This window comes from Thalia democratica, chromosome 7 (assembly GCF_965202585.1).
Source record: "Thalia democratica chromosome 7, ktThaDemo2.hap1.1, whole genome shotgun sequence".
NCBI classification, from domain to species: domain Eukaryota; kingdom Metazoa; phylum Chordata; class Thaliacea; order Salpida; family Salpidae; genus Thalia; species Thalia democratica.
Window position 1 is genome coordinate 1,773,311 of NC_139171.1, and position 14,821 is coordinate 1,788,131.

Sequence of the window (14,821 nt, forward strand, 5' to 3'; positions counted from 1 at the left end):
AACACTTGTCACAATAATAATAAAATCATATTTGTCATTTTTTAGATCATATTAGATGTCAATTAGTTATTTACACTAAAAATACAGTCATATCAAAAAGCAAAGTATCTAAATGCAATACAAAATAAGTTGATGATCATTAACATATATTTATATATGTATATATACATACATATATAGTAGTGAGTTAAACCATCAACATGAACTTTCAGAACATTTTCACATGAGAGAGACGTGCCTGGTTACCACTGGTTACCATGACAACATCTCCATATACGGTCATCTACGTCAGTTTCCGGTCTTCACGTTTGACTGATCGCACGGCATGCAGCAAAACGAGAGAATTGTTAATACGAGAGAAGTTTCTGTTGCTTGTATCACTAAAATAATTTGGTTAACTGTTTTTAAATTTTTACTCGCAATGCAGCTAACTTCGTTTGTTTTTTTTTTACAAACAAAACTTTTGGTGAACAATATTTGATATATTAAACAACTAGATGAACTGGTTTGTTACATGTTAACTATAACTTTTAAAAACAATCTTTGAATATTATTTTATTGTTTTGCCTTTTAAACAAACTGACCTAACAGTCATGATTACTTTACTTCTTTTTTCTCTACATAAAATTTACAGTTTGTACCTTTTCAATATAAAATCAATGATTAGCTTTTCCGATCATGACATTTCTGCATAATCACAAAATAAAACTCAAAAGAATAGTATTTACCTAAGTTTTTTTCTCTTAAAATTTCTGATATATGTTTTGCAAAAAACGCTGAACTAAATTTATTATTACATTATAATACTGGTTAATACCTAAAAAAGATTATTCGTTTGGTTTAAATTTTTACCATTTATTGTGGTTGATTGCAAAAAAAAAAAGAAAGTTGTTTGAAGCAATCATATTTAAATATAGTTTAAAGACAAATTTAATAAGAGCCTAGATATTATCACAATAGTTTGCCTGCAATTTGTTTTAAATACTTTCTTTAGGACTATATAATTTCAAAATCTGTTTTGTATAAAGTATTTTCTTTCTGATTTTACTATTTAAAAAACTAAATACATAGTCACAGCCAACTTTTTACAGAAAATTTTGTTTTTACATACAAGCATCCTTGAAAGTTTTAAAAGTTTATTGAAATTACTAGATTTTTTTAACTACAGACAATTATGATACTTCAAATGAACGACTTTTAATACTTTTGGTTTAGAATTACCACCTATGCATGCTTAAAATTTATTTTTTAACATGCTTACAATCACAAACATGAAACAAACTATTTAGTATATACACAAATCAATTTTTTATCGTTTTATGCTGAAAAGGTCAAAAAACCAACAAAGTAGAAAAAGTTCTTAAATGGGACACACGTTCAAAGTCCACCCGAGATCAAAATCGACAACCGCTTACCGATCGAATGTTAGGGCTAGGGGCAACAGTGATAGTGAAAAATAAATCAAAAATAAATAAAAAAAGCAAAAAAAAAATTTAAAATAAGTTAGTAAATAAAGAAAAAATATTTAAAAATCGGGTGGATTTTGAACGCTGGTGGGTTTTGATAGTGTACCTCCTAAACGACATCTTTACATTGTCATAACCAAAGCGTTTTTTTATAACTTTGATAGTTTCTAAAACTTGATTTTTAGTAGACTAAATGATTTATATTGAGTTAATTCGTGTTTCAAAGTAAGTTAAAACGATAACCTTTTATAAAAAAACATTATAAAAACAAGCACATTGATAGTATAAATAACACAATTTGTTGTTAACTTTGCTCGCAGGCCACAAAGCTTTAAAAAAATGAATTAGCTAAACAAACAAAATCATAATAATAAAAATTAACTAAAGCTTTTTAAAAAACATGAAATCTAACTATTTTTCAATTAAAAACCTTATAAAACTTAATAGGTTTATGAAAATACGCCTTTAATGTCGTATCGAAACTTTCTGTATGATTTTTATGACCGCTAGGCAGTGCTATAGAGCTGAACACACTAAAATTAGCAAAGTTTATTTACTGTGTTTTGTATTTTTATGTTTTTACATTATCGTATTATGAGTTTAAACTAATATGGTTTATATTGAATAATAGCAGAAAGTGTTTTAAAATTAAAACTAATTAAACAGTAAGTAAATAAAAAGGTTCACTAATACGATAGAAAGCAACAAAGATACTGAAGTATTTCAATTTTAATATCTTACATGCTTTAAATTGTACTTGCTAAAGTACTATAGCGTATCTTTTCTAAAATAAACTCTTACAAAATTGTCTTACTTCAAAAAAAGTTAAACTATAAACAGTTTGAAGTAGAAATTTTAAACAACAGTGTACCATAATAAACAAAATTTCATTTACTTAATGAAGTAAAAAACATTTCTAACTAACATATAATTCACACCAACTTGTTACATTTCTGCTTTTTCTGAAAGTTACCAGATGTTTTAAATCAAAACTTGATTACCTATTTTTATTTTATGTATTCATAAAATTTAATTTTGTATTTAATTTTATAGTTTTTTTTAAACATAGGTCGGTACGGTAGCATTTTATAAGTAACGAAACAAATTTACTTAAAAGGATTAAGCATCCGTAATTTTGATAAAAAAAAATATAAATATAATAAAAACTGTACAAAAATAATCAACTTTTTAAACAAGTCGTAAAAACGAAAACTTTTAATGAAACTATCTGTTAACAAAAACTTTACAAACTATTGGAGCTCATTAGAAAATATTTCTTATAAAAGCTCCTGTTTTTTTTTCTCTTTTGAAGGTTAAAAGAATCAAACTTAATAAAAATACGAAATTTTTTTTTTAAACTGTCAATACAAACAAAATTATACATAAAATGACAACAAATTCTATTAAAAGCTATTATAAAGCTGTAGTTTGAAGCTATGGACAATTACAGACTTGCCGAATAAGTTTTAATTTTATTTTCTTCAACTCGCTTAGACAAATCTTACTTATTATAATATGGTATATATATTAGAAAAAAAACTAAATTGATATACATTTTGGCTAGAAAAAAATGTACATTTTAAAATAGTTTAAAAGTATTTATAATTCAACGCAGTTGTTTTTGCAGGTGGTGCCTTGCCAACTTTTAATTTATAATATAATTGTTTTCGTTATGTATTCTACTATAAATTTACAATAAACTCAATTTGTTATTAATAACTTGTCTTAATTTTATAGTTATTCGTTTGCTGCAAAGTTATTTCCAAAAATGAAAAGATATATGATTATGGTTGACCTAAAGTGTTTAAGTTACACAAACTTATCTAAAAACATATAAAACAGTATTAATACTAAATACACTAAACAAAAGCACATGTAATAAGATTATAAACAAGCTTACTTTGTAAACTAATGTGTTTTACTAATTTATTTTTGAGTATTTTTAAGAATGTTCTTTGTGAAAGTTACTTTATACTGTAAAACAGACTTTAGAAAATTACCTTTTTTTTTAAATGCAGTTAGTAAAAAAAACAAATTTTGTTCAATTAGATGCGTTTATTGTTGTATATAATCAATTCAAATAACATCATCACAATATAACAGTTTTTGTAAAAGAGAAATGAATTTTCTATATAAAATAAATTAAGATTTTTTTTTACTTTCTGATAAAATTTTACAAAAAAGTTATTTGTTGAGACTTAAATGCTAAAATATTAAATATATCAATTTATTTTTGTTATTAGAAGTCTTGAAGTAAAATTATATTATAACGTTGCTAAAGGTGATTTTTAAGAATTCTTTACTTTAGTTTATACTTTTAAGCTATATATTTAAACTATAGATATGGGAAAAGGTCAGAAAAGCATGGAGTGACACTTAAGTACAGTGTGACAATTTAGCACGGTGTGTCACTCCGTGTTAAAGTGACATTCTGTGCTAAAGTGTAACACCGTGCTAAATTGTCACACTGTGCTAAAGTGTCACTCCATAAAAATAATGTCCATGTATTAGGTGTTTAATTTTTTTGAATTTTTATTTTATCGTAATACATAAAAAAAAAGGTTTTCTGATAACCAAGGTTAATTGTGCTACAACAGCTAGAATTTTATAAGTTAGTTTCAATTAAAAAAACGTGGACCTGTAAAAGACTCTGACCATATTTTTCAAATTAGCTGAAAACCTGCACACAGTCGATCAAGCGTAAAATTTGTAGTTCAATCAGCGTCCTTGACTAAAAATAAAAAGGTATCCGTGTTGCGCAACTCGATTACCGTAAGGTTCTTCGTGCACCAGGTCCTAAGACAAAATATTTTGGGCGTATTTGTTATTGTGGATTAATAAGCTATACATTTAAACAAACTTTTATGCAGTTAATAATACGATTATAACGTTTTTCTAATGCAATTTTAAAACGAATGCTCAATCATGCAGAATAGGACCATCCTTATAAAAAAATGTTTAAACATACATTTTATTGAAAATAAAGTTTACTTGATTATAAATATTATCGTAACATAATTAAAGTTCAAAGTCATTTTCACCAACTTTTGAGTGTTTTTGATGATCATATTTTGAAACAAATGTAATTATAATTAATTAAAATATTTCATCACAATTATGTTAGTTAGTTAATTCAGTTTCAAAGTATATCACTTAGTTTAAGGCCATAAAAATGGCTAAATTTTTTATCTGTGAAAATTAAAATTGATATTAAACCTGTATTAACAGCAAGTCAGTTTTATATAAAAGTAAAGTTTTAGTTAAATTTTAATAACAAAATTATATTTTAAAATTTTCTAATACAAATGTATTTCTTAAACTTTTTCATTGTTTAGTTTTAAAAAATCAACAAGTCACTAAGTCTCTATCTACTTTATTGCATTTAAAACTAGTTACACCTAATTTCTAAAAAATATTTTTTTAACTGTTCATAACACATGAAAATATAAATTGTACAGCAATTTTTTTTTGGTAAATAAAAAAAGAAATAACATTGTTTTTTAAATCTAAAACTGTATTTTTTTGAAAACTGTTATAGTAAAAACCATAAACTAAAACTGCACATTTTTCAAAACATTTTCTACAGTAATTTAATTGTAACAAGTAATCTAAAGATATATTTTCAAAGTTATAACTTTTTATTACATAAATTTTACTTCGCTTTTTGTATCCAAGACAATGCGAACGTCATTTTTAAGTCAGATAATAAACAATTAAATTTTCAGTAAGAACAAAATTATTGTTATAAAATACAATAATAATTCTACTGTCTTTGAAAAATTAACAAATGCAAACTTTAGTCTCACAAGCACTTTCGTTTTATTTAAAACATTTTCAAGAGAAAAACGGCTTTTTTTTTCTTTGAGAACTGTGAATTTGTTAATTTTTCAAAAACAGTAAAAATAGTTTTGTATTTTATTACAACAATGTTGTTCTTACCAATTTCTTATTACAGTACTAAATCATATGTTAGTAATCAATGATGTATACTCAACAATGAATATTATACCCAGTGCAAATCATGCCAAGTCGGAAACGACATTTTAATTGTTCGTGAAAGTCAGTATAGTGGTGCAGATATCAAATTATTTGATACAACAAACAAAAACTTTTGTAAGTTGAATATTGAGAAAAACAGAAGTAGTTCCAAATTTGTCGAATTTCTCGGTAAAGTGTGGATTATTGGTGGATGGGAAACAACTAATAACAAAGTACTCAACACGGTACAAATATATGATCCTGTTTCAAAAAATACGTCTCTGTTACCTGTTAAAATGCTACAAGAACCAATCACAATCGTTTATGACAATAAAATCTTCGTTTTTGGTGGATTTGGTAAAAGTGAAAAATCAAATGATGGATGTTATTCCTTAAACAGTGTTAAAATGTACTCACCCAAAACAAACAAATTTGTAATGATGGCTCCAATGAAAGTTGCTCGATGTAGATTCGCTTGTTGCAGAGTTCGAAACTTCGTGTATATTATTGGTGGAACGATCTACTGTAGTTTAACGAATTCTGTAGAAATCTACAACCTCGACACAGATACTTGGACTGATGGAAAATATTTTCCAGCCTTTGACTTGTTAGCTTGTGCAGTCAACAATCTAATCGCGTAACAGATTTCTCGAAACAATTGAATTCTAAGAATAACTTTTTGAAACAACAATTTCGGCAGTAACTATGTTATTTGATAGTCTTTATTAAAGTTTGAGGATAGGTCAGTATTTTTTGATCAAATGTGTTATTTTGTATTTATACTTACATTGTACTAAATCTTAAATCAGCTATATAGAACTTTCTTATTTAAGTTTTCATTAAAATTTTGCTTGTATTTCAAGAATATGCTCAGTTTTTAATTGATGTATGCTTTTTAATAAAAAGTTAGTTCACAATAGAAATATAACTCAGTTTTACTTTTGAATTTATTAGGTTAATTGTTTCAGTCATTAAACATTTTCAGTTTTATTGACTGTTTATTATCACTATAGTATCAAATATATATTCAATTAAACTTCGTTTTCAGTTCTTTAATTTCGTTAGCGTCTTTGAAGTTCTTTCAATAAACCAGTAAGTAGTTAAAGTTGAAATGTTTTTTTTATTAGAAGTTATAACTATTAATACTTTTTATGCCTTTTTTGTTTTTTTAGTTTTTACATGCTATTATGTTAACAATATTTCTATAAAGATCAAGTAGTAAAGTTGAACATTTTAATAGCGTTTCTTAAGTATTAACTAAGCCAAGGTTTGTGCGCATCAGAAAAAACATTGGAAAATTTTTTGCTTGAAAATTTTAGAATCTCAGTTTATGCCATTTCAAATACTTGAAAAATTCTTAATTAAAAAAATTGAGTATATATTTTCTCTCATTAAGTCTTGTTTAGGTGTGAAATTGTTTTAAATATAGAATTAGTAATTAAAGGCAAAATTAGTCAGTATTTTAAAAGCAAATGCTTAAAACCTTTTATTAATCTCTAAAGTAATTTCAAGAATCTTTTTAACATATTGTCGAAAGGAATTTTGTTGTACTTTAATACCACTTGCGACATAATAAAAATAATTTTTTAATTTTCTTTAAATTTATAAAACTTCTCGAATCAACGTGATTTTTTGTTAAAAGTTAGAACGAATTGCAAAACAGTTTTGAAGATAGGTATAAAATTAAACTAGTTATGGTACAGTTGTACAAAGCTATAAAAATGCTAGTTAAACAAAATTTAAAAACAATAATTTACTTAATATATTGTTAGTAGGGCTATCTTTCCATTTCCAGAAACTAGCGTATTTAGTTTCGGTTTTTCTTTTTAAATGAGCATCAAAACTTCTAAAGGGGGTTTTCCTTACTTTGTAAAAAATATGAGGTTAAATAAAAAATTCGCTCACTAACAGTGCTAAATATAAATTATGACATTTGAAACATTATATGTGTATGCTGATTGTTATTTAAGAATATTAAAACAAATAGAAACTGTTTCGTTTATGAATAAATGTTTAACCAAGTAGAACAGTTAACCATTTATAAATAAAACTAGCTCAAAGGTATAAATAAATTTGTTATATTGATAAAAATTTGGCTAGTTAAGTTTGACAACTAAGTCTTCGTAGCATTTTTATAATTTTTGAAAGAACTATGATGTATGTTTATCGTTGTTAATGTGAATTTCTAAATTTAATCAATAATGTTAAAATGTAATTAGTTTAGAACTCCCACAGGTCAGGCTAAATCAGTTTTTTTTTTTGGAAATATTTATGCAAAATCACTTTTTTTGGGTCAAAATGTCGGATTATTCAGTTCAAATCTACAAACTTCCTTAATTTCTAAAGCCTTTAAACGGTAAGAATTAATAAAAAGTTCTTTATGAAATCAGACTAAAATTACATATAATTGAGTATTTTAATAAAAATTTCTTGCCTAAAAAATTACTTCACAATTGTGACACTTGGAAATTATTTACAAACAGGTATCTAATAGCGAGAAAACAAGTTATCTTAGTTCAATGAAAACAAATTATAACTAAGTTTATATCATTTATTTTTGTATCCCAATAAGTACTTATTACAGTTGTATTTTGCTGAACACATCATCTACTTGATAGAAAAGTTGTAGCTAAGAATTATTAACCTAAATAAAAAGAAATTTGACAGAAAGTTTTATTTTGGTTCAGAAATGCGTACAAAATAAGAAGTGCGTACTTAAGAGAAAGCTAAATAATAGGCTTAATTGGTCAAGAGTACTCAGCCTAGATTTACATAATATTGCGTGGTAAACCTGTCAGTTTTTTATACAAAGGATCGGGTCAGAATAGTACGCTGCGTCACTTTCGCACAGTTGGTTTTTTTTTTTGTACGGCTTCACTTTAGCCTGAGGGGTCGCTTTAGCACGATGGGTCACTTTTGCACGGCATCAGTTTAGCACCGAGCGTCATTTTTGAATCATTTCTTTCTATTTTATTTTTACTTGAAGTGCATTTTTTTAACAATTATTTTTTTGAACTGAGTATTATTTTGCACAAATATTTTTAAACCCTCGAAAATTGAAAATTTTTCTTTAATTAAAAATATATCTTTAATTATAAATATTTAGAACTCTAATTTATAAATCACAATTAACAACTAAACTAAAAGTAAACACGCATTAGATTCATAAAAAAAATCGAATTCAAGTTTGAAAGCATTTTATTAATTTAAAAAATTTAGAACTAAGTTTTTTAACAACGGAATAAGAGTATATACAACAAAGTTTAACAAACATAAACAACTAATAAGATTAACCAATCACTAAATACTAAAAAATATTTCGAGCATGTAATTAGTTTTATATGCATAAAAACTATAACAGTTTGTTGCTTATACAAGTTATTATATATTTCTATAAAGTAGACAAATTGCAAACTTAAAAACAAAGTAAATTTTACTTCTTTTAATAATTTCTAAATAAATTGTTTAAAATTTTTATCTTAACTATTAAAACAAAACAAAAAGTTATTTTAATGTTTTAAAATTATATTTGCTTGAAACATTTGTTATCAAAACTTAAAAATTATAGCTCATTCATAGACAGCATTCATACACACATGAAGAAATCTTAAGTCTTTTTTTTATGTTTCACGGCTTTTCATTTTTATGTACTGAATAAAAGTTTTATAATAAAGATATTGCAGAAATAGGTTAACTAAAATCAAAGGTGTTATTCAACAATATACAATTAAAATTAAGCGTTAAATAGTTTATTACTGCAAGGTTGTTTTTGTTTTACTACAGAATTTTTTGAACGTCTTAAAAAATACAAATGCTGTCTTAGTAAACATAGTATGTTTAACATACTAAACTATAAAATCCAGCTGGTAACTTTCAAATACATTTAAAAAAACTTTTTAGTTTACTACATTACTAAACTATATGAGTAAAAGTATATTTAAAACTTTTTAAGATTGCATAAATTTATTATACTACATCAACCTGCCAAGTAACTACGCACTTTTTAAGTACGAATTACCAGTATGGTACGCACTTATTAGCCGAAAGACGCTGTGTATAAAATGCAAATTTAATTAAAAAAATTATTAATTTTACTATATAATTAACTTTATAATGTAATAATACTGTAAAGAAACTGTTGTGCAATATTTTATATAAATCAACACGTTTTTTAAGAAGTAAATTAAAAATATAAGTTTAAACATTAATTTTCACTTTGAAAAACATAGACTATATCTAATCTAAAACGGATTTATGTTTTACGAAATTAAGTTCAGTACTTGAAGGTATATACCTGTAGCATACTTGTAATCAAAAAAAAAAAAAACATGTATTTTATCTAATCTAACTTTCCATACTTAAAAACATACTTCATTTTTTTTTTACCGAGCACAGAAAACTTTTTATGCCAAGCATTCTTTATTTTTAATTATCTGAGTAAGTTTAGATTTAATTTTTTTACATTTCTTGATTTGATTTGATTAACGCTGATTTTTACATCCCTGCTAATAAATTATTTTAGCTTAAAAACAAACTTTTAACAATTCTCGACACTAGTCGGCTAAAATTTGTGAATACACTGTCCTTAAAACAATTCATAAGTTATTGAGTAATAACAATTAATTAAGTTAAATAGAAAAAAACAAAGCTTTTTATTGATCATGTAACTTAAAATTTAACATTAGGTTTTTTATTTGTAATTTTTAAAACTCTTGTTTTTACTGTGTTTTAACTTTCAGTGAACTTATTGTGTGGCCTAATGTTGGAGTCCTATTGAATGCTAACAATTGATTAATTTTATTAGAAATAAACAAATCTTTATGTAACTTTTAACTTAACGTTATGTTTTTGAGTTGTATTTTTTTATAATTCTTGTATATATTGTATTTTAATTCTAAGTGAACTTAATGTGTTACCTAACTAGGATACCTAAAGAAAGAAAAAATGTGAATGCTCACAACTATGGCTATCGGATTGGTTTGGAGAAGGACTTTTTTGTGGCAATAATAACTCTTTAAGAACTCAGTGGTTGAAACAAATACAAGTCTTAATGTTTTAAGTCCAAAAATGCCTATAACATGCATAAAAATGTTTAAAATGATAGTAGTGTGTTGCTTAAAATAACCCTCAAAGTCTTTCTCCATAACATTCCATTGACATAGTTTTTTCACAGTTGTTAACTTTCACTATTTGTTCTTTCTTTCAAAGTCTGATAGTCAGCAGATTAAAAAAAAAGGCAAAACTTTAAATTTTAGTTTCATTATTTTCTTATACTTTTTTTTTCATTTTAATATTGAGGTTTTAAAGATGAAAGATGCTAAATTGTATATTAACCATTTTTGATTTCAAATTATTGAGTTTTTTATAAACAACTAATATTTTAGGAATTAAGTTTAGTTGCTTCACAAATAAGTGAAATTACAAGTTATTTTTGCAAAGAGAATAGAATTCTGATGATATGGTAAAAAAAACATCAGTCTCAAACTCTTATATTAACTCAAAACACCTTAGTTTTTGAAACTATAGTTAAATTTTACATTTTTACTGTATAAAAAATTATACTTTTGTTTAATTTGAAGTTTAACTTATTAGTTTATTAATATTTATTGACATTAGGTGTTATTAACTGCTTAAAAGTATTAGTAACCTTTGATCACTAATCAGAAAATTTTCATTTAAAGTTTTCACACATTTAGGCTACTCAGCCCTCTTGAAGTTGTTTGAATTCTTTAAGCTTTTTGAAAAACTCAGCTCAGGTCAGTTTAAATTTTTTTATTCTATTTTTTTGTTGGTTTTTATAACTCTAGTTGTGCAAGTTTTAATAAATTTTTTTAATTTTTTAAAAACTTTTTTTAATATTTTTTTAAATATTAAATCCTTTTGTTATACTACTATAGAATTGTTATGTTTTCAAAATTAATTTATATTAGTTTATTTGATTTTTCTCATAAACTTATAGTATTTAATAGTAGTGGGTGTTTTTGACTTTTTTGAGTATAACTTTAGCAACCTCCTATAAAGGTTCCAAACTGTATTTAAAGCTCACAAAAGTTTTTAGCTGAGTTGCCTTACTCCGAAAGCTAGCTACTAAAGACTTTGGATTGGAGAATTGTCAAAAAGTTTTTAGTCAAAGTTTGCTGAGTCAGCAAACACTTTAATATTATTTCATGTTATTTTTAATTTTCATATTAAAATTTGTATTTTGTTATACTTATAGATGAGGTGGTTAGAGATAAGCGTATATATTTAGAAAAAACTTTCAGAAATTATTAATTTACTTTTTTAAACTTTGCTGACTAGCATTTGCAATTTTACGTGCAGGTTTTTCATGCACTCCTAATACCAGTTGTTGTATTTTATTTGCATTCCTCAATGCATTGCCTAACAAAAATCGTACTCTTTCTATTTAGTTTCAAGGTCATAAGAAAATTTGGTTGGATTGACTTACCTCAAAAGCTAGCAGCCAGGGAGTCTTCTGTTGGGCAAAAATTGTCCAAAATCAGGAAAATTGTCAAAAAGTTTAGTGTCTAAAATAGTTCTTGAATTATGACTTTATTTTATTCTACAGTACTAACTTAATCACTAATGACCTGATACTTGTTTATTTTAATAACCTCAGGAAGTTCCGAAATTTGACCTTCTTTGACCAATGTTTTTGAATGTAAAAACAACAAAAGTCATTACTGCAAATTTCTACTACATTAGCTAAATGCCACTCATACTTATCTGTACTATCAATCTAAAATTTAAAAACATAATCACTTGGCTTAAAAGACTTTGAATCCAACTTTGTTTGCTGTTAATTCCGACTACACTGATTTAATGCTGTGAGATTTTTTTGTCTGTAATTGTAATTGATGTTTGTGAATGTTAGCATTAGAAGATGTTAGAAATAAGTTCATGTCAAATGGTTTATTAGGTTTGTAAGCTTTCTTTTTAGTTTTTTCATTTGATATTTTCCACTTTGATGAACAAATGATGAGCAATATCTTATTTGTGAAACTGTGACATATTTTATGAAGTTTGTAGTCTTTATCAATTATTTTTACACCTCATAGGTTTCCAAGTATTTCACATTGACTATGATGATGAAAAGAGTATGCATTGGTTTGCAAAACACATATAGTTCATTTTAATGTATTACAGCTTACTTGTGAAAGGTTAAAAATGTTCTGTGAGACTCAGCAATAGATTTAAATGGTCTTGCTGCATTTAATGACTTGGTGTACACAGAGCAAAACACCCAATGCAAAACTAAATTAACTTCAATATCTTGCTGAACTATTGACTTCCTTCAGTTAAAATATCATTTTAAACATATCAATACAAAGAGTAAGTTTTCCGTTATAAAATTTTTTGAAGAATGGAAAAAATATATATAACAACAACAATTGGTACTAGGGGTAGCTTGAATATTTGCAAGTAAAGTTGCAAACTTGCAAACGCTGAGTCAGCAAATTAAAAAAACAAATTTTATTTTTTAACATCTATACCCTTATCCCTAACCCACTTTACCCAAAACTATAAGTTTTAATGTTTACAGTAAAAATAACATGAAAAAATACTAAGAGTTGTTGCCGTTTTGGCAAATTTGGACCTTAAATTTTCTACAATTCTTCAATCCAAAATCTTTATTAGCTAGCTTTCAAATTGAGGCATTTCAACTAAACATTTTTTGTGAGCTTTAAATACAATTTAAAACTTTTTAAGGAGGTTACTAAAGATTTTTTATCAACAAACCCCCTATTTATAGTCACTCATGTTCTGTTCTAGTCTCAGAGAGTGGTAACCCTGTTATAGTTGCAATAATGATTTAGTTGTAAAATCAATCAAAACTTTTTTATATTTTTTATATTTTATTACTCACATAACCACACACTCAAGTTAGTTTGAACTTTTTTGAAAATCTCAGGCTAGTTTGTATAATTTTCCTAAATCTTGGGATAATTTTACAAACTTTGTATTATGTTAGTTAAAAATTTATGTTTTTATTGAGTCTATACTATTGTTTATATTGTTTGCTAGCTGTACAAGCTTGTAAAACTTAACAGGTTAATTGGGTAGCCTTAAAAATCATGTCACTTTTGCAAGTTGAAGTAGCCATGAATTGTTTTATAATTATTTAATTATAAACGAAAATTTTTAGGGGAATAATTGTTTTCCCACAGATTAAAGTCATTAAAAAGAGCCAAAGTTTTTAACTTTTACATTTTTTCACAATAGATTTAAATGCTTTATGCTTGTACCATGAACTTGATTAAAAAAAAGTTATAGAGCAAATATAATTTTTCCACCAAGATATATTTATAAGTAAATTGATTGTAAGGATTTTAACAAGTTAATATTTTTTTCCACATATATTCAAATGGATCAGATCATGGTAGTGCATTAATAAAAAGTCTTACAGAAACTAAGTTGTAAAACTGTAGGAATGTTTATTCCTTACAACATATATATATTTGTAAGTATGAACACTCACCTATGATAAAGTTTTATTCAGATACATGTATTTAAATAAAGTTAAAATGTTGTTGTCAAACCTTCTTCAGATAATTAAACATATAAAAACCTTTAAAACCGAACATCTATTTATTACACATATATATTTTTTCAAATAAACACTTTCAAATCATGAAATTTTATTCAGATACAGATATTTAAATAATGTCAAAGTATCAGACTGTTAAACCAAACCAAAAAACTAACCAAGCATCTACTACACATTTATAATTACTTAAATAAACACTTATCAATAAATATTCCACAGAAAAATTTATAAATAAATTCAATGTCGCTGCGTCAAACCCCGTTCATACGTTGGATCCAGGAGTACCTGGGTGTGAGGACAACGGGAGCCGTGTACCTCCGCAACAAGGAGGACCTCTCCACAAGGTCCCCTCCCATGCCCAACATCCCCAAGGGTCCGGCCCACAAGTTGTCGGACAACTACTACTACAACCGGGACACTAGGCGGGACGTCACCAAACCCCTGGTTGTCATGACAGCCGAGAATGATATGAAATTATTGGAGGGCAAGCAGCAGTTGCTGGGTGACGTGCTGAAAGGGGACTTGCCCACACCCGGGTTCAGACCCGTGTGGAAGATTTCCAAGGATGAACCTGAGTTGAGATAGACTCTTTGAAGGACTTTATTGAAGACATATTTTGTCTTGTATGTATAAGATAGTATTTTTCTGTGAACCTTTATTAGAGTACTATGTTTTTTAAAATAAATTTATAGCAATATTATCAAAAAAAAATTGGTGTGTTTAATTAAAGTCTTAATAATTGTTAAACTAATAATTGATTTCTAAAACTGATTTACTTATAACCAATTATTTAAAAGTTTTATCAATATTTTATGATAAAATTTCAAAG

At 25.9% G+C, this 14,821-nt stretch overlaps 1 protein-coding gene across 1 annotated transcript; it reads left to right on the forward strand.

Moving 5' to 3' along the window:
- Positions 1-11,072: 11,072 nt before the first annotated feature.
- LOC145840200 (NADH dehydrogenase [ubiquinone] 1 alpha subcomplex subunit 7-like) lies at positions 11,073-14,821 on the forward strand. Its single transcript, XM_082947370.1, has 2 exons — positions 11,073-11,200; positions 14,212-14,821. The coding sequence occupies exon 2, from the start codon at positions 14,233-14,235 to the stop codon at positions 14,575-14,577; it is 345 nt and encodes a 114-aa protein (XP_082803496.1). The 5' UTR covers positions 11,073-11,200; positions 14,212-14,232; the 3' UTR covers positions 14,578-14,821.